The 21,040-nt window shown below is 37.6% G+C and overlaps 2 protein-coding genes across 3 annotated transcripts in view; one reads left to right on the forward strand and one right to left on the reverse strand.

Moving 5' to 3' along the window:
• The window catches only part of vezt (vezatin, adherens junctions transmembrane protein), an 18,541-nt gene extending 11,036 nt beyond the window's left edge, over positions 1–7,505 (reverse strand). For both annotated transcript variants that reach the window (XM_015376567.1, XM_015376557.1), the window contains exons 1-4: positions 7,368–7,505; positions 4,514–4,657; positions 734–823; positions 459–643 (exon numbers count right to left, since the gene is read on the reverse strand). In XM_015376567.1, coding sequence (XP_015232053.1) covers positions 459–643; positions 734–823; positions 4,514–4,657; positions 7,368–7,403 — 455 coding nt within the window. In that variant the 5' untranslated portion in view covers positions 7,404–7,505. The remainder of the gene's footprint in view (positions 1–458; positions 644–733; positions 824–4,513; positions 4,658–7,367) is intronic.
• Positions 7,506–9,900: 2,395 nt separating this feature from the next.
• Positions 9,901–21,040, forward strand: part of fgd6 (FYVE, RhoGEF and PH domain containing 6) — a 28,082-nt gene continuing 16,942 nt past the window's right edge. The window contains exons 1-3 of the mRNA XM_015376268.1: positions 9,901–10,152; positions 12,911–14,837; positions 20,387–20,498. Coding sequence (XP_015231754.1) covers positions 10,143–10,152; positions 12,911–14,837; positions 20,387–20,498 — 2,049 coding nt within the window. The 5' untranslated portion in view covers positions 9,901–10,142. The remainder of the gene's footprint in view (positions 10,153–12,910; positions 14,838–20,386; positions 20,499–21,040) is intronic.

A 21,040-nucleotide genomic window follows, 5' to 3' on the forward strand; every position in this document is an offset into this window, starting at 1 on the left:
TAGTATTTTTTTATTTTTTTTTAGACTTTAGAAACTCAGAAGCTGATCAACTATCGGATTAAATATCGGTGGGGTGGCCGATGTCTGATATTTAGTTTTAAGGCCGATACAGGCCAATACCGATAGGGGGCAGATTATATCGCGCATCCCTAGTAGTTACCTATAATTGTGGTAAAACTGCAGGATATTTCATGTTAAACATTCTCAAACTGTTAAAATTCTAAAATGTAAAATCAGGTTCCTATTAGTAAACAGGCGTTCCACAGGGTTATAAACGGGGAACAATTATTTTTAGAGAAGTTTGTGTTTTTCGTTCACTTTCTCTTCATTCTTCTCTCTGTGAAATATGAAACTATGCAAGCCTTATTTTTTCTGCTAAACATATCTAGCATTAACTTCTTTTTTAAATCAATGTACGCTGTCCATTTGAGATGAATAAATGATCTAAAGAGAAATACCATAGTGATAGCCTGGGGACGAGACTCAGCCTGGGCAGGGAGCTCACTCGGCTTGGGGAGCCGGAAGGCGACGAGCCGAAGGTGAGCAAGCTCGGGTCCAAAAGCTCGATAAGCTCCACATCCTCCTGCAACAGCACGTCCTGGTCCAGGATGCATCTGACCGAGTACTGGCCAAAAGCACTGTCCTGTGTTCAGGTGAGAGGAACAATGAAGTAAGATAAACGATGAGTGTTTCACTAATTAAACGCTGCAAAGCAGCTGATTTCTAGACCTACCAGCTGCTGCTCCAGCTTATGAGATTCAGCTGCCTGGTGAAGGGGACTCCATCTCCTCAAGGCCTCAACCAGTCTCCATAAACATCCTCCCTGCAAGTCACACATTGCAAAGAACCACAATCAGAGCTTTAGGAGATAAATTCACAATAGTTCTGTAGTTCATACATTATCCACGCTCAAACGAAGTAACCAAGGAAACAAAGCAACAACAATGACTGCAATGTGTGCTTGAGAAGACCTCCCCTGCCCCCCAATTCCCAGATTCAAATCCATCCAACTCCTTTACTTGCTGAACTTCAATTAGAAATAGACCCAATTGGATAACAAATATTTTTATACATTTTTATAACTGAAAAGTGACAACTGGAAAAACTTAAAAATGTCAGCAAAGGTGTAATCTATGAATGTCAACTTCAACAGGAAACTGTGATATACCGGTAATAAAACAACAAGGAGTGAGGAATTATAAGGTGTAAAATACCCTTGAGAAATGGGATTTAACTTCCAATAAAGCTACACTCAATCCCTTAGTACAAAAATCAGACTATTACTGTATAAACTGGGCATAAGAAGAACATAAAATACTCCTCTAAAAGTAGATTTAATCCCAATATTCTAGACCTGTGTGCAGCTGCATGATATATATATATATATATATATATATATATATATATATATATATATATATATATATATATATATATATATATATATTATACCCCAGTTATTTGATAGAGATGTCATCTTACATCCAAAAAAAATAATAATTCTATTGCAGAACAGGTAGACCAAGTTTTACATTTTTGATTCAACAAATGTTAGAGAGAAAAGGGGAAGCAGGAACATTTTGAGGAGGTGTTTTATTTTTTTTTAGAGATATAAAGGCTTTGAAAGAAAAGAAAAAGCCCAAAGAAAATTGTTGATGTGTGGAAATGGGCTTGGTTTCTATTGTGCCTGTCTGACAGCCTTCTTTTGTTATTGTTCTGTGTTCTTATGTGTTATTTAAGTATATATTTGTTTAAATATGATCAATACAAACTAGGAATATTATATAACTGTTGTTAGTATGGCTACTATTAAGAACATAACAATTTATGAATGGTTTCTATTGAAAATCAAATTAAAAATGCCATAAAAAAGTAAAATAAAATTAAGCATACTACACAGAGCCGGTATATCCCACTGTCACATAACCGCCACTTTTTAGGGGCCAACTGGCATAGGCATCTATAATGTTGCAATGTTTATCCTGGGTTTTATTTTAAATGTTGCTGGGTTTATTTGTGAGATCCCCCCAAAAAAGCTCATGATATAATGCCTAAATGGGAGCCGGATTTATTTCACTCTAATCTGCTTACAGCGTTTGAGTGAAAAACGCAACCTCATGACGAGACTTTGTTTAATTTCAGAGGTGGTTAATATGATTAGTCTACAACTGCAGCCGTATTGATTATCGAGGAGACATTCACACGCTACTGATTGTCAGTTTTATCCATGACGACGTGTTTGCACAATCAAAGTGGGCCACAACTCTGCCTGCAGTCAAACCACAGACAATAAGCAAAAGCAGAGATGATGAAAGTCCTGTAAGGATCTATATCCAGTTATTACTCTGCAAGCTCATCAGTTATCTGCTGCAAGAAACGACCTAAACTTGTTTTTCATAAAGCTGAGTCAGAGTGCATTCAGTCTTTCATAAATTAAACTGAAAGTATGATAAACATTAATCTCCCAAAGCAAATGAAAGAATGCATTCATGTTTACATGTGCTTTAAATTTGAGTTTTACAGTCGACTAAAAGATTCCCTCACAGAGACTGATTTGTTTAAACGGTTCATTTACAATAAATCAAGCAGTAAAACAGGCAAGTTAGGTGGTAAAATGTGCATCAGCTGTGGTACAGTGTAATAAAGGGTCATAAACAGTGGCGGTTCTAGACCAAATGGAGCAGGGGGCCAGGAGGGGGCCAGCATGTTTTCATGGGGGCCCAGAAAAGCATGAAATAAAAAATAGGGCAAGGGATTCAAATATATTAATATAGCTGCATGAAGTGAAATTTATATTCAATTAGGTATAATTGAAGGAATTGTACATATTTTTGACTTAATTTAAGTTAAAATGACCATTTTCTATAAAATCTGAATTAGAACTGAAGAAAAACGGATAAATTCAGCTGTAAAAATTAGAGTAGGTTTTTTTATTTGTTTTGAAACAAAAATTTAGCAGATGAAAACTGGGATCCTATCTAAATCCCACTGAAGCTATTACCTTATTTTTTTAAATAATTAGTAAAAAAAAAAAAAAAAGGATTTCTAAAGAAAAAAAAAAAAGAGAAATAGATCCAAAGTACCTATCAGTAACCATGTGCATCATTAGTATTATGTCTATAGTAAAGGGGACAGGACATGATCTACAGGGGCACTGGCCCCTGCTGGCCCCTGTCTAGAACCGCTCATGGTCATAAATGTATTCAGAGGGACATTAATAATGGATTGAATTAACAATTTTGTTTATATCTCCTAATGCTGCAAGAAATTATGCAAATCATCTCCACAATCCTGCAAATTAAAAGAATGCCCCCTTTAACACAATGCAGCAAGTCACACACATTCAGGATGTTGACATTCCTGAGTGTTTGAAGCGGTACCAACATTTATCTATTAGAGTTTAACTATTATCTGAGTTTAAGGAAATGTCTGGATGAGAGGAAGAGTCAGATCCGAGTCCCTTGTCCTCCTTAGAACAACAGAGCGTCAGAAAGGAAGCATGACACACATGGAAAGTTCCTGAGCGAGGCAAGCGTAACTCCTGTTTCCCATTTTCATGAGGAGGGCAAACAAGGAGAGGTTGAATCATGTGATTCCCTCATCATGAGCTTAACAGGAAAACTCCTGGAACTGAATCCCAGGTTGCCTAAAACTAAAGTCATAAATGGTTCCTTTAATCCTCAGATTGCACTAATGTATGATTAAACCAGGAGTGCCTGAAATCATCTGGAGACTGAGCACATAGGACCTGTATACAGTTGCTCTTTGAGTTAGGAGTAATGCAGAAAGAAAAGCAGCCAGATTCCAGTTATTGCATTTATGAAATCTCATATAAAAATCAAAGCACCTCTTTATTTATCTGATGCACAAAAAAACCAAAAACCTAATTTCGGAATCTAACTGGAGACGAGTTTTCCTGTCTTGTTTGTAACATCAGATGAACAACAGCCAATATGAGACAATTTTTGGAGGTCAATACATGAAAAAACACAGCCAATGGTCTAGGATACAACAAGAAACCAGTTTAAATGTTAGATAAGAAGCCACCAGCTGGGACTTTATCATTTAATGCAAATATTCCATTTGATTTGATGAATTATTGCTATTATTATTATACAGTTGGATCTTCAGAATCTATGTCTCACTATACAAAACATTTTATAATTTTTCCAGACCCCAAATTCCACAGTGGTTTTCGAAAGAAATTTTTTTAATGATTTCTAATTTTCAAAGTAAATTAATATCTGATATTTCTGCAATAAGACTCTAAATATGGAACCTACAAAAGACAAAGACCAGAAGCAAGAAATAAGGCGGAGGGAGAAAAAAAACAACTTCACCAAATAAAAACATGAAACATAAAGTACTTTGACATATTTATAGAGGGTTAAGTTTGGTTTTAACCCGGGTGCAGAAAGAATAAAGCTGGAGACATGCAGCAGGAAAAAGATGATGTCTCACAAACAGAGAGAGGCTTAGTTCATATATGACAGTAGGATGGAGGAAAACTCACTGTAGTTTTTTGCTTATCTTGGCCAGCAGAGTTGAGGTCTCCCTCTGCACCTCCGTACTCCTCCTCCTCCTCCTGAGACACCGTCGGACATGACTCGAAGTCGGTGTGCCCTAGATCCTGAAGGTACTGGAACAGTGGGGAGTTCTGCAGAGAGAGAGATAGAAAGTGAAACACACTTACTGATCTGTGCGAGGAAGAGGAGGAAAATGATGTCATGTCGGTAGTACGAAGAAAAAGGATGCAAGGTGAAACTGCACGGATGTTTACCCAGAGTGAATATAAAGAAAACATAGATCATATTTCCAGACCTGGTCATCTTTGCTTTAATAAGCAGAATTATTTCCATGTTGGTCTCTTTTCGAATATTAACTTTAGTTAGTTCTTCATTTTAATTGGAAGAAAAATTATAAGCTTGTTTTTACCAAGATAAAAAAAAAAAAAAAAAACAAGGGATGTGCAGTCTGTGATGCAACTATGATTTTCTCTAAAATTATGTCTGACCCAGTTATTCACAGCTGCTGAGCCCAGATCTCGGGTCATATCCCTCTTATCTATGGAGGACCAATCCTGCCATAATTAAAAATAAAAAAACATACACATAAATTGTATGCAAGATAATGGCTTGAAATTTAAATTAGTGAGTAATTAAATACAACAAACTGATAAAAACTAGAGATACATTTATATAAAAATGTACTTTACTTTGATATATTTAACTGTTCCATTTTATCTCTGCAATTTTACTCTATTTTTTCTATTTGAACAATTAATATCTAGTCTTAGCTTTTTACTTTAACTTATTTATTTCTAGTAAAATTATATACAAAATTGGAGCTAAAGACTTTATTTTTCTCTGTTAACTGTCCAACCCAGAAAACATTTTGCAGGAGCAGGAAGGTGGGTTGGTTTTCGGATGCCTTCAAAATAAAAGCATGGGTTGCAGATGGGCTATTTTCCACATCTGGTCACATCAAACATTTAAGGAACCTCACAGTTCTGTTAACATTTAATCTGATAAATGTGGGAAAAATACAGCAAACACCAAAAATAATAATAATTTTAAAGTCATCATACAAGGAATAAGTTAGTTTTAATATAGAGCTCAGCTTCTAAATCAAATGTCAGTAATCGTCAACATTTAAAGTTCAGAGACATGTTTTGTTTTGTTTTTTTGTAAAATCCTGATTAAATAATAGAGTCTTGGTTGATGTTGAGTTAAATACCTCAAAAACAGGAAGTGATTGTCTATTGTTTAAAGCATAGCACTTGCTTCAGGAATCCTGCAAGTTTCCTTGTTTGATTCCCAAAGAATGGCACTTTGTGTCTAATCGAGCCTTAGCCCGGAAATACACACCTGCCCACTGCTCGATAAGAAATGGGTTACATACAAAAGACCTTTTTTTAACTAACCTCTGGATAATAATTATGCTGTGCTCCAACATGACTCACACAGTTTTGGTGAACTGGATAAAAAAAAAAAAAGCAGATATAATAATCAACTGTGTTTAAAACTTACAACAGAAAGCCATCTTTGGACTTTCTCTCCTGCTAAGAGACGGAATGTGACAATATTCTGGGAGTTCAACGTTTAGGACACTCTGTCCCATTTTAAGGCCGTACTGCAACCTGGGCTTAAGCAGTTCAGGCCAAATCTGACAGAATAACCGAAAGAAAAGACTAATTTATATCTTTACAGTTTTCCAAGGGAAAGATAACAGACTAAGAGGGAATGAATTCTAAATCTAAAAGGTTGATAAACAATAAATCACAATCTGCCTGATGTTATTGCCTATTGGGGTCAGTGTAACTTGATATTTGTTAAAGTAATGAAAAATATGTTTTAAATATATCTGGGGAAAAATATTTGGAAAAAACAACAAAATTTTCTTCCATTGCTTTAACAGAAAAATTAGAATAAAATAATACAGAACAGTTAAAAGATATATAATTATATAAAAATAATTAATATCCACATATGAAATATTTCATCTTAATTTTTAAAAAAAGGTATGTCTGTAGATAATCAATTAATCACCATCTTCCTGTTAAGTGTCCAATTAGGGTCAGTTTAACTTGATGATATTTGTCAAAGTCATGAAAAATAAAGTTTAAATATATTTTGGGAAATATATTTGGGAAAACAAAAAAAAAATTAATTTACTTCCAATGCTTAAATAGAAAAGAATAGAATAAAAGTGCAGAAAGAATACAGAACAGTTAAAAGATATATAATTATATAAAAAAAATGTATAATCTTTAAATATTTTTCTAGTTTTTATCACTTTGTTACATTTAATGGCTCATTAATTTATATTTCAAGCCATTATTTCCCCGACATGTATATTTATGAGTCATTTATTATATTTCTTTATGTCATTTTAATAATGTCAGGATTGGTCCTCCATACTTAGCAGGTTCTCTGAGTTAAATTGCTGCAGAGGAGCATTTCCCATATCCCTTTATAGCCTGTCTGCACTGCAGCAATGAGTACTCACATTCATTGTCACACGAAGTCGCAGCTCATGTTGCCATCAATCAAACACTAAGATGTGCAGCTGTGTCATTTTTCAGAAGCGAAGCAGCAGCAATGAATGTAATCTTCCCCACCCCAGCCGGTTAGTAAGGCTGCTGAAAAAGCAGCTCAGCCTCCCTCATGACCAGCAAAGCTCCTTGGCTCGGGAGGAACATGCTCAGAAACAGCCAAATTGTTTTGGATTACACCGCAACAGGCACGGAGGCTGCTAAAGGGACGCTAGCTTACCTGTTAGCCCGTTAATGAGTCCTTATTTACATCTGATCGACAAAAGCATCAGTACGATAAAAATAAAAAATAAAAATAGGCGTTTATACAAACCTCAAATACCACATCGTCATCAAACTCCTCAGTCATTGCTCTCCGCCATCGATGCTCAGCCCGTTCAGCATTCTCAAGTTGGAGGCGAGACTCACAGACAGCGGTCGGGAAGTTATGAGTTAGCCGGATGCTAACGTTCCGTTAGAACTACAAATCCCACAAGGCCAGAGTACGTTTGCCACTCGCTCGCGGGGAACGATTCGTTCGATTTTGATTTTGTATTTTCCCGCGATGTTTTTTTTTATCAAATGAAATAAAATTACATTAACTGTAAATAAAATATTAACAAAGGGAACGTTGTATGAAAGCCCGTTTCCGCCACATGAAAATAAAATAAGATGCCAAATAGAAAGTCATGAGTTTCAAATTCATAATTATGAGTTAAAAAGTTATAATTATGAGATACAAATTCATAATTATGGCTCTTCAAGGGCGTAATTATAAATCCAAAGTCATAATTTTGAGGTTCAAATTCATAATGACGAATTACAAAGTCATACTTATGAGATACAAAGTCAGAATTTTGACTTTTTAAAGTCATAATTATTAACTCCAAGTCATAATTTCAAGTTTCAAATGTATAATTATGAGTTACAAATTCATAATTATGAGTTTCAAATTCATAATTATGAGTTAAAAATGAATAATTATGAGTTAAAAAGTTATAATTATGAGATACAACTTCATAATTATGGCTCTTTAAGGGCATAATTTTAAATGTGAAGTCATAATTTTGAGTTTCAAATTCATAATTTCGACCTTCAAAGTCATAATTATGAATTCAAACTCATAAATTTGAGTTTCAAATTCATAATGATGAATTACAAAGTCATACTTATGAGATACAAAGTCAGAATTTTGACTTTTTAAAGTCGTAATTATTAATTCCAAGTCATAATTTCAAGTTTCGAAGGTATAATTATGAGTTACAAAGCCATAATTTTGAGTTTGAAATTCATAATTGTGAGACACAAAGTCATAATTTTGACTTTTTAAAGTCATAATTATGAGTTACAAAGTTTGAAAGTCAGAATTCTTGACTTTGTGACTTTGAAAGTTGAAATTATGTCTTTGAATCTCATAATTATGACTTTCTATTTGTAATTTTTGTAGTTTTATGTGGCATAAATGGGCTTCAATAAGTTATAGTTATAAACTGATACCAAATAATATAGGATTCGTAACATTTGCTATAATTTCGAACACTTCACAACATTTAAATAACCTTGGTGAAAAAATCTATTTGATTCAATTTGCTGTAGTTATATAGCACCAATCATGTGATGATGACACGTCCAGAGTAATCTGATTTAATCTAACCATTCAATCCAGATTATACATTCAGATTGGCTCAAAGTTTTAACTTTTTCTAAGGAAAACCACCAAAATGCATCAATTCAATCCATAAGCGTGTTTTAGTGTACGGTGTCACACTGCTTTCCTAAGTCACTTCATAGAGAAAATCTAAATAATACTGCCAAGACCTCAGAAGGAATATTTAATGCCAATAGAAACAGCATGGGAAGGCCCAACCATTAATCCATGCAGCAATAGGTCCTGAATGCCACCACATTATTTACGAAAGGACACTAATGAATGTTTTTTAGATGCCAACAGTGAGCTTTGATCCAAGGTTTAAGAAAATTTTTGGAGACATTTGCCAGCATATACTAAAATGGGGTTTGGTCTGGCAAGGTAACTCATATGCATCAGTTTTGTAGAAGGATTTGGAAAATATTCCATAGAATGACAAGTTTATGCAAGGATACACAATTTGCTTTGATTGTGTCATGCAATGTAGGAGCAAATCTGCTAAACAAAAAAGAAATATTTGTATGTTGTGGAAGAAAAAAAAAATTTTTATATTTAAGAAAGGCTCAGTTTTCTGACATTTGGATTAGTATGTCGAAATAAAAAAACATTCAATGCAGACAGCAGAAAATGGCACAAATGTACATTGCAAAAAAAAAAAACACGAAGGAAAATTATATATTTATAAGAATTTAAACATTTGAACCATAACTGTACAGTTGTATGTGAATAAATGCTTTTTCTACAAAAGCTGATACTCCTATTGTTTTATTTTGGGGTATTTTGCATGATCAGGTCTCTCAAAGTGGCTTGCCGCTGTTTCCCCTGCCAATATGGCGCCCACGTTGACGTGAGCTTTATCATCGAAAATCGTTTAGAGTGCCCCAAGTGGTAGTAAAACGAAGCGGTACATTTTTGGGAAAGCAAAGGAAGGAAACGATGATCAATTTCAAAAATTAGCTTGAATTAACCGGAAACGGTTTTCTAAATAAATCAACCCTTAATCAAAACACATGAATGATATGAAACAAACGCAAATGTCGCTTCACCGCATCTTGCTAAAAATAAATATCAAATAAAAGCAATATAATCTATATACATAATCTAATTTTCGTGTAATTCTCCCAAATATCCAAACCGTGTTTTTAAATTGTAGTTTTATTTTGAAGGTTTTTAACCGGAAGCACCCACGTGTTGCGCTTCAATTCTGCATCTTACTGTTCGGAAAAGCACCGTGGCCGAAAACTTGGATAAAAAAAATGGAAAAAGTAACTGGCTCACCAACTTTATCGGTGTATCCGCTGGCAAGATAAGGAACAGCAGAAATGGAGCCCTTGCTTTTCTGCCTGCCTCGCTTTTCCCTCTGACAATGGAGTGGGGGGAAGATAGCCAGATTTTCTCGGAGTTCCATTGAAAGTATTTTTTTCTACTCATGGAGAAAGGAGCGAGAAGAAGTCGGGAGTCATGAGCACAGGTTCGTGTCGAAGCTAACTTTTCTTAGCTTAGAGATATATATTTTTTCCAGATAAAGCTAAACAACAATGTTTGTTTTTTCCAATTGTCGTTTTTGTACGGAGCCTTGATGTGAATAAAGCAAAAAGAGAGACATTTTTAACATCCCTAACGGTCGATTGCATCCACTGACTCCTTTTTTAATCCTACCCACAGTTAATTACAGTTTTTCATAATAACAGCTTTCAAAAACATAGAAAAGAATCGGTTTTGAGCTACATGTCGGTGCTTTTTAGAAGAAAGTTGTAACCCTTTGTGTTTGTGGCAGCTGGAAAGGCTAAATCCTTTGTCTTTAACATCTGTCCTGCTGTTGATGCAACAAGTCTGACCAATCATCTGTTACAGCGGTATAAACTGATAGTATCGGCTTGATTTTAAATTTCGCTGCGCAGTTTAGCTGAGTTGCACAAAATATGGAATCGCAATCAGTCAAGCTTTCTTGCACATGCAGCCAGATTCGTTAAAAATAACAAAAAACAAGCGTTTCCTGCTATTTCAAAGCTTTTCCTACTCGATGCACATATTTTTATAAACCGGATTTGTTGTTAGCATGCAAAGACACACTTTAAGTTGTACAATTTTATAACTAATTAATTAATAATTTATATTAAGGCCGAATTATAAAAAGGAACTTAAAAAAAAGAATATCGAAATAAACAAGTTAATCGTGATGATTTTAAGTTTATAACTTATGTTTATGGATAATTTTGAATTAGTTTTGGTAATGCTCAAAATCGCTATTCTTCAACTAAGTTATAAAAGTTTATAATTACCTCATGAAAACTAAAATTTTTAACTGGATATTAAGGCCGAATTCTAAAAAGAATCTTAAAACAAAAGAATATCTAAATAAATAAGTTAAAAGAGATGATTTTATGTTTATAACTTATGTTTATAGATACTTTTGAATGGAGTTTGGTTATGCTCAAAATCGCTATTCTTGAATTAAGCTGTTAAAGTTTATAACTACCTTATGAAAACTAAACATTTTAACTGGATATTAAGGCCGAATTATACAAAGAAGATTAAAACAAAATAATATCTAAATAAATAAGTTAATCGGGATGATTTTATGTTTATAACTTATGTTTATAGTTCATTTTGAATGGAGTTTGGTAATGCTTAAAATCGCTATTCTTGAACTAAGTTCTAAAAGTTTATAATTACCTTATGAAATATTAAATTTTTAACTGGATGTTAAGGCCGAATTATAAAAAGAAACTTAAAACAAAAGAATATCGAAATAAATAAGTTAATAAGGATGATTTTATGTTTATAACTTATGTTTATAGATTATTTTGAATGGAGTTTGGTAATGCATGCAGCTTGCTTGTTTTGCAGCACCTTTTTTCTCAGTTGTTGGCCTTTCAGGAAACATCCGCTTGATGACTCCACTTCTCATGGTGTCGGCTCGTGAGGAAGAAAGCGGAAAATATAGCACCACATCTGATTTCACAGCTCTTTTATTTGTCTGACCAGGGTGATGTTTGGTACTTTATTTAAACTGGGTTATTTCCTCTCCTTCCGAATTTAATTTACAGTCTGTGGAAAATTACATAACGACAGTTCAGTTCTACTAAGCCTTGACATCCACATGTGGCAGAGAAGTTGTTTATTTATTAGGTGTGCACAAACGAAAAATGAACCACAATTTTAAAATTATTATATTAGTTTTAAAGAGCCTTATGAAAACATTCAAACTGCTTGTTGTTATGCAATATTATTCGATAAAGGGACTTAAATTAGAGCATATTTTATTTTTAGCTCAGTCAGTTTCAATGAAGAATGTCTGTTTAAAAAACGACATTATTCTCAAATGGGATCTGAAATTTGACTGGACCATTCTAGCGCACATTGATTGATCTGTAATTAACTCCTTATATGCTGGTGAAGATTCTCAGAGATTCAGGTCATAGTCATTCCAAAAAAGTTTAAAAAACAATCCGCTGGACTTTGTTTCCAAGTTTGAAGACATTTCGCTTCCCATCAAGGAAGCGTTTTTAATTAAAAATTTTCAATTTTCGATGGATTTTGAATTGAAAAAGCTTCCTTGATGGGAAGCGAAACATCTTCAAACTTCAAAACATAGTCTAGTGGATTGTTTTTTAAACTTTTTTGGAATCTCCTTATATATTCTCATAAAAAATCCCTTCAGCATAATGCTGCCACTTATTGACACTTGTTGTCCTCAGCGACAAGTTTGGCTTTTTGCAGCCCCTGCTGTATAAAAACACCCCCGCATCATGACACTTCCACCACCGTAGTACGTCACAAGGGGGATGGTGCATTTGATCAGTGCTTAGCAAGGGTCCAAAACTAGCCATAATATAAACTATAATTTTAGTTTATGGTTGTAGTTTGATTTAAAAAAAATTCTAGGGGTGTAAATAATTGTGTGCGACAAAAAAACAAAAATGAATGCATACTTAAATGAACTATATTTACAAGTGAGATATAAAAATAGAAACTGTGATGTTATTAGTAGAAAGATCAAAAGGTTGGTTTTCTATATTTTATTTAAAGAATGTCATCCTAATCTCTTTTTAAGTTTGAACCTCTGACCCTGAAATTGGCCCTTTGACCTCCATCTAAACTTCTGCTTGCAGCTGTCGCTGCTTACATTTCAGGAAGTAGGAATGGGGCATGCCTTTCTGAGGGAGATCCAGTAAGAAACTTGTTGATTTTCCACCATTTTCTCTCTCTTTTTATTTTATATGCAGGTGTAAAGAAGCCTCCATTAGCTCCCAAACCAAAACTCCCTGCTCCAACCAAGCCACCCATCGCCCCAAAGCCATGTCCTCTCTCCCAGTCTCCTCTTCTCTCCCAGCCCTCCCCTTCTACCCTTAAGAGGCCAAAGCCAGCTGTTGCTCCTAAACCGTGCCTTCCTCGATCCACGGCCACTTCTCCACCGCCTGTTTCGCCCCCGCCGCCCAAACCAGCCGAACCTTTCAGTCTCTCCCAGGAGGAGACTTTGGATGAGAACCTCTTTCATCTCAACTCCAAGAATGGGATCTTATCGGAGACAGGCAGGCGTACGTCGGATTACATCATTCCCGCCTGCTCATGCTCTGGCGAGGAGTTCTCCAAGTGCCATCCGCAGGAAAATGGAGACTCGACTGAGTCTCCAGCAGATTTCCATAAAGAGCCTCTGCAGAATGGGGTTACCCCCGGCAATAGCACACAAGAGGAAGGGGAGCTCCAGACGAGGGCCCCACCTGTTTCTAAGGAGGAAAGGATTAGCAAAAAGCCAAGAGATAAACCTCAAAGACAGAGATACCTTGATAGAGGATTAGTTAACAAAGAGGCAGAGAGGACTGAGGAGGGAAAACGTGAGGAAAGTGGAGTTTCAGAACTTAATGATCCAGACGAGCTGACTGCGGCGCGTACGTCAGCCTGTGATGTTGCAGGCAACATCCTGACAAGTTTCGCTCCATCGGAGCCTGAGGGAGACGGGGCCGATTCCATCAGCCGAACATTTCTAATCGGTTCCCAACCTGATCTACCAGTCCCTGCTGCTCCCAGTAAGCCTCTCCCAGTCCCCCACCCACGGAGGTTTAAAAAGCCGACCCTGGTGAGGCAGGATGGCGTGGAGGGTGGCACTCAGGATCAGGTGGTGCTAGTGGAGGAACAGACAAATGAGCCTGAGGGCAAACTGAGAGACGCTCCTCTGTCTGTCAGAACAGAGAACCAGGACGACTCTGAAACTCAGAGAGACTCGTGTTTGGTGGATTCAGAGACAGACGTCCCCGTTCCGCCTCCCAGACAGACCTCCCTCTCTCCACGCCTCCACAGAACTGTCCGCTGTTCGCTCAACAAAAACACCTCCCACTCCTTAGACCTGCTCTCCCAACCTGACTCAGAGGGTCCCGGTAAAGAGGCTCAGCAGGTGGAGGAGGATGAGGAGGACGGGTACGGCGACTTTGAGCGGTACCCCATCTGCCACAGCCTCCCCAAGCAGATCAAACTGGGCTGTCACCCTCCGCTGGTCTACAGCCGGAAAGCCGTTTCTTCCGATGATCAGCAGTCACCGAGGGCGCCGCCGAGGAAACCTCAGAGACACAGCCTGCCCGCACCGCCGCCGCCTTCCTTCTGTCCTCCTGCGCCTCCTCACGCCAGCACCCCCATGAGAGAGCTGCCCCCACCTCCTCAGGAGAAAACTGCCTGGCGCTTCTCCCGGCCCTGCGTCACTTTTTTCAGCCGTCAGATCCCCACCAGGAGCAGCGTGCCGCCTAAAAGCCGAGCGCCGGCGTTAGGGGGCAAGCAGAGGGCGCAGTCCTTCTCCGCAGCCGACCTGGCAACCCGGGCCAGCTCTTCCCAAAAGAGGAGCCTCTCCTTCCGCAAGCTGCTGGAGCTGCGGCTGTCTGTGAAGATGCTGCCAAAGCTGCTGGCCAAAGGGGGCCAGTCCCTGGACTGCGTCAGCTCGGACTCCAGTAGCGGGGACAAAAGCCTGGAGCGGCCCAGCAGCTGCATCCAGGACACGGATATTCACAGCGAAGATGTGGAGTATGAGAACGTGCAGCTGTATGACGAGATCCCAGAGTATATGAACCTGCCGTTCCACAGCGGCAGGCTGGGCTGGCAGGACGAAGGAGACGCTAACATCTACGAGGTGCAGGATCCCTTTCACAGCGAGCACGAATACGAGAGGTGGGCCGAAAATCTAATTATTCTGTTGGTTTTAGATAAAAGTAAAAGTGCAAAGCAGGAAAACTTTCACTTCGCTTGTTATTTTAATTCTTTTGATTTCCATGTCTTCTGCCTTTAAGCAGAAGAAATTATAAAAAAAGAAATCTCTATATTTGGATGTTAAACTCCTCCTGTTTCCCTTCGATGTGAGAACTGTGACAGGTTTAACAGGTGACCAAAGCAGCTCGTTACTAGAAGGCAGACATGCTCTGAGTCAGTGGCTTTGACTTTGAACGGAGCGCCGAGTGGGCCTGCTTTCCTGTGGGTTATTTCCAGTGAGCAGAGCAGGAAATGTTTGAGAATTGCAAAAATCACCACACAGCTCTAAATCAGGGAAAATATACCTCCAGCAACCACCATCCTTCTCCTCCTCCTCGTTCTGTCTGCCCTCGCACCACGTTTAACCTCTTTTTAACCTTATCCTGCTTTCTTTCCCAGCCACTGCAGCTCTGTTCACTGGTTGGTTCTCATGCTGAACAAAGAGCCAATAGAAAAGGGTAAATAAAAAATAAAAGCTTTTTAACACATTTTTTTCATGGAGATTTTAACTACAATAATAAAACAGGTAGGGCAAAAAAAGTAGCAAACATGGGATGATTATAGCAGGAAATGATTGGTAAGGAACTAAAATCTGTAACATATATTTGTATAAATTCACAAATAAATGCCGAATCAGTTTGATTCATTCTAATACATAACAGGCTAAACATCTGGAGGCAAAACTCTATTATTTTACGACACATTTCACATTTTTCTCACATAACTTTTCTACAAATGAAGCTTCTCTGGTTGCTTGTTTATGAAATCCAGTCGTATGTTTTTATTTCCTCACTGAAGTTGATTTCTGTGGTTAACATTCTGCAGAAATGGTCTGTCAGGGAAAGGAAAGTCTGGATATGCTGCAAAATGAATCATTAATCTCTTACAGTCTTTTAATGAAGCTTTGCCAACAAAAAAAAATGGATTTTTGTCTCAAAACATTCGATCTGTCATTTTTGTCTCCATCTGTGACATCATAAAAATTGACAGCCTTGTTCAGCTCTGGATAGAAGTGTTAAAAGGGAAAACATTAGCAGACTCTTTTCCATGTACAGATGTTTTTTTTTTAATTTACAGCACTCCTCCAAAAAAGTTTTCTTATTTTATAGCTCTAAATATTTCAAGATACTAGGATAAATAAACTAAAAGGAGAAAAAAAAGTTCATATAGACTGATGTTCAAATAGTCTAACAAAAGTTTTTTGTCCCTAGAGAGAAAAATTTTTCTTAATAATTTGCTTTATTGAGAAAATAATTTAGTTCTCTTGACTAATCAAGCTTAGAGGCTCATCAACTATTAAAAAAAAAATCAGTGATCATGACAGAAAGTTTAATATCACTTTCTTCACAACAAAAACATTTTTAGAGTTTGGAGCTCAAGATAATTAAACCTTCATCATTACAGTGAAATCTGGATGTAATAATATATTTAAAATGTATGTTATGCTATTTTAAGATAGGATTAATACTGAAAAAAATCCTGATAAAGCAAATATTAAACATTTATCTTGATTAAACTGACTTAAAATCACATTTAAAGAGATAATGTGATAACATTTCATAATAATGTGTTTATTGAGATGTTTGCTGCCAGATTTCGTAAAAAAATTGGAACCTGTTAGTTTTTAGACTTTCCTTTGTTGTTTTTTTTAACTTCCAGACCAAAATAAAATAGTTTATTCAGTTCAGTATTTATGATCGAGAAGTCAGCTGTGTTTATCATCTCAGACGTCTTCTATTTCCTCTGGATATATCGGATGCTGTCAGGATCCATTCTAGGTTCTTTTTTCTACAGATTTTATATCAGCCTTTAAAGCATCTAAGATGTGCTTTGCTTCTTAATTCAGTCTGGTATGCAGAGCTGGGGTGTTTGTTAAAGCGAAGACAGAGGCAGCCAGCGAATCCGTGGTGTTTCCCAGGCATCCGAGCCTATTAAGTTTATGTAAGTAGCCTTGGGCTGTAAACAAGTGTCGCTCTGTGCCTGATCCACAATGCTGGAGAAACCGAATGGAGACAAGGAAGACGTGGAATAAAGAATCTGGGACAAAAAGGGAGAAATTTGGGCTTTTAGGTAAGAAAGAAAGGAAAAGGATTTGTGTTTTTTCTGCAATAACCATCCTGAAGCTTTGCATTTTCCCTCTGGGAACAGAACTAGAAAACTTTTAATTTCTCAGGTTGCAATCTCTCAGGTTAGCATGGCTTTATTCAGCAGGAAACAAACAAAACAGGAGAGCCAGATCTAAACATTAAAGGCACAAACACATGTTGCTGCTTGTCCTAATCTGGCAGAGACCGCCTACTGTGGGAAGACCTGAGTCTGAGTGTCGATGAGCTGCCAGAAGCACGATAAGAGGCAGGTTTTAGGAGTGCAGGTTGAAATGTCTCAGCAAACATAACTGTCCTGGTAAAGGTTTGGCACTTGGGGTGTAGAAAAAAATTCGTGATTTTTGGCTGCATGATATAATATCGGTCTTTTAGTTCCTAGTATCCATTTTTTAAGCAAATAATTTTTACCTAAAACTGAGGGAAAATGGGCTACCTTTGTACCGCCACTCAGGCAGATGGTGCTATGGAGCCCTTTTGCTGTGCGGCGCAGCGACATATCTGTGGTTGAGGCACAGTGGAAGACGTGGGCTGACTCAAACCCCAAAGAACACGGACACCAAAATAACTGAACGATCAATATCATCTGATGAACATATACAGAGGTTGCTTTTTTACCTATACATTTAATTTTGATAGCAGGAAAAATATCGCAATATATGGTGATATGACAATATAGTGATAATATCGTATCGTGACCCAAGTATCGTGGCACGCATCGTATCGAACACCCATGCCAATACTCGCTTGGCACAAGATTGATAAATGTAATGTCTATGTAAAACAAACGTTACATGTTTGAGTCATTTAAAAATATAAATTAGGTTTAAAAAAAAGGAAAAATCAAATAAATAAATATATATATATATATATATATATATTAGGGGTGGAACGGTTCACAAAATCCACGGTTCGGTTCACGGTTTCGTGGTCACGGTTTTCGGTTCAGTTCGGTATATGTTGATTGTTAGCCTGACATGTTGGTCGTGTTGCACAATGCTTGCACACTCTTGCACTTTTATCCACAACTTTCTTTCCGCCGTCATGGTAGGTCACTCTAAATGCAAAGCGGTCCCATACAACAGACCTATAAATCTTCCAACTCCTGTTCTTTCCCACTCGCCATACCCACACAATTCTCCACAACAACTGATTTTTTTCTGCTACACCCGGCTACGCTTCTTCTTCTTCTTGTTTACTACTGGTGGTTGGCTTTGGTCGCAGTACCGCCACCTTCTGCTCTGGAGTGTAAACGCTTCGCCTGTGAGAAAAAGAAGCAGCGCATGAACCGAACGCAACACACGCGAATCGAACCGGGTATGCTGGGTTTGATTCCTGGCATGGAGTTTGCGAGTTCTCCCTGTGCATGCGCGGGTTCTCTCCGGGTACTCGCTTCCTCCCACAGTCCAAAAACATGACTGTTAGGCTCTTTGGCTTCTCTAAATACTCCTTAGGTTTAAAGGACAGATTATACTTCTGCAACCGCACACATCAAATGTCGCTTGGGTCTGGTCGCAAACCAGTTTTGCTGCTATGCTTCTGCAACGTCGGTCTGGAATTTTTTTGGCAGTTTCCTGCCAAAGCGCAAGAGGGAGCCTATCCAAGAACTCGCAAGATCTTGGGCGGCGCCGTCGTGAGTGTTTATCTTCCAAAAAAACAATGGTCACGGTCACACAGATGGATGAAGCATTGCTAGACATCGAAGAGGAACAGGTTCTGTTAATGGAGTTGGCAAAAAGACCGATTAACCTTTTGTCGTAGTCGTCCATTGTAGTTGTTCCTCGGTTTTTAAAAATGGCGCACCCCGGCACCGAATCAAGAAGGGCGACCACACAGACAGCTGGAAAGGCATACCAAGGACCAATCACAGCTGCTTTTTGTCTGTGCACATCCGCTTGAGGCCTGCACAGGTGCGCGACAGTCCGATGTGTAGTCAGGATTTTTTTGAGGTGCAGGTCACAGAGTCAGATTTGATGGTTCCAGAGGCTATCCATCAGAAGTATAAATTGGCCTTAATTGTGTGCATGAATGGTTGTTTGTCCTGTTTGTCTCTGTGTTGCCCTGTGATGGACTGGCGACCTGTCCAGGTTGTGCACCGCCTCTCGCCCATAGACAGCTGGAGATAGGCACCAGCACTCCTCGTGACCCCAGCAGGGATAAGCATGATGGAAAATGGATGAATGTTTATTTTTTTTCTTTTATAAACAGGATTTTGAGTTGAAGTTTAGCTTGGAAGAAAGATGCAGCTGCCTCCATGCTTTATTTAAACCTAAACCAGGTTCCTGGTTTGTCTTAGAAGTTTTCTTTTATGCTGATTTTTAGCTTGTAAAATCCTCTTTTAGGAAACTTTTGCCATCTGATTATTAATCTAAAAAAGAATCGATTAGCAACGTAGTCGTTGGTTGCGTCCCCGGTTAGGGTGACGTTGCAATGTTTGCGGCGATATCACCAATTCTGCTACGATGGGATCATCTTTCCATTCAAGCACAAGTCTGCTTTCCATAAAAACTCACAAGAAGAAAAACAGATCTGACCATTTTATTTCTAAGCTCTAACAGGCATCACATATTTAAAAAAACAAAAAAGATAGCATCCTGGTAATTATAAAAATAAAATATAACCTTTTCCCTGCATTCCTTAATATCTGGAAAATATTTAATAGCGATGTTGTTTATAAAATCTTGTCTTGTCTTATATTTGGATATATGTCAGGTGTGGTTTTAAGGATAACAGCTTCCCCGATATAATAATGATATATACGATGTTATTTCCTCATGCTTGCATTATACAAACCAAGCAAAACTGCATCCAAGCTGAACTTGTGAATATGTTTGGAATTCAGTGACTTATCCTTGGCTGAGTTTAACCAGACCGTGATATCACTGAGATGCTTTGAGGTAAAATCCTCAACAAGCAGTAAACTCCTACGTTCTGACATTTCACTGAAAACAGGCTGAAATGTTTCTTTATATAATTATATGAAAAAAAGTTTCCTACTTCTCTTCACTCTTACATCCTCCACACCGTCGAGGTGTCCTTTGATTATTTTCATAGTTGTGGTCATTTATTTTTGGAGTTCTATGGTTTGTTTAAAGGTTCTTTGAACCCTTCAGTGAAACTTTCCTTAAGAGTTTAAAGTCGGACTTTAAAGTAATTTTTTTTTTTATGTCACAGTTAGGTAACTAAGGTTTGGACTGAGTTCATTCCACAAGATTTGTTTAAACTTTAATTACCAGGGAGTATTTTTCTAAACACTCATTCACTCTTCTGCCGCCCTACCTGTCTCCTTTTCTGCAGACTCATGCAGGATGAAAGAGGAGCTTATTCCTTCCCTGACCCTCACATCCTCTTTGTGTTTTCCCCAAACAGCGACTGGCTAAAGGACGATGTCCACTCTGAGGAGGAAGAGATGCACAGTTCAGACGAAGAGGACAACAGCTCTACCTCCAGCAAGGAGCACCTGGACGAGGCAGACAGACAGGTACTCTGATTTCATCCTGTCTGGAATTCAGGCAATTACAGAGCGCTTCAATGACTCACCCAGCAGTCAGAAAGTAATTAAGTATGAAATTAAACCCCAAACATTTGCTAATATGGTGTGATTCACAACTTCCACAACTGCTGAGGCCAGTTATGCAACTTTGAATTGTTGGAACTAACATATTAAAAATCACACATATAAATATAAATTACATTATTGTATTTAAAGGCAATATAAAATAGGGGGGAACATAATAATTAACTGCTGGAATTAGTTGCAAATTAAACTTTTTTTAAATGCACAAATTGTGATACACTTTGTTTGACTAAACCTAACAGCTTATAAAGATCCACGGCTCAGTTGCAATGTGTTGATAGGACGGCCAGACCATCTTTATAGAAGACTGGTTAGAACATAAAGCCAAAAAAGTCACAGGAAGTTTGCAATGTGCTGTGTAAAGGCTCCAGAAAACATGTAAAATACACTTATTTTTACCTACTACCCTGAACACTGACCTGACTCCGCCAGATGGATTTGCTCCG

This window comes from Cyprinodon variegatus, unplaced genomic scaffold (genome assembly GCF_000732505.1).
Source record: "Cyprinodon variegatus isolate N-32 unplaced genomic scaffold, C_variegatus-1.0 Scaffold7, whole genome shotgun sequence".
Classification (NCBI taxonomy): domain Eukaryota; kingdom Metazoa; phylum Chordata; class Actinopteri; order Cyprinodontiformes; family Cyprinodontidae; genus Cyprinodon; species Cyprinodon variegatus.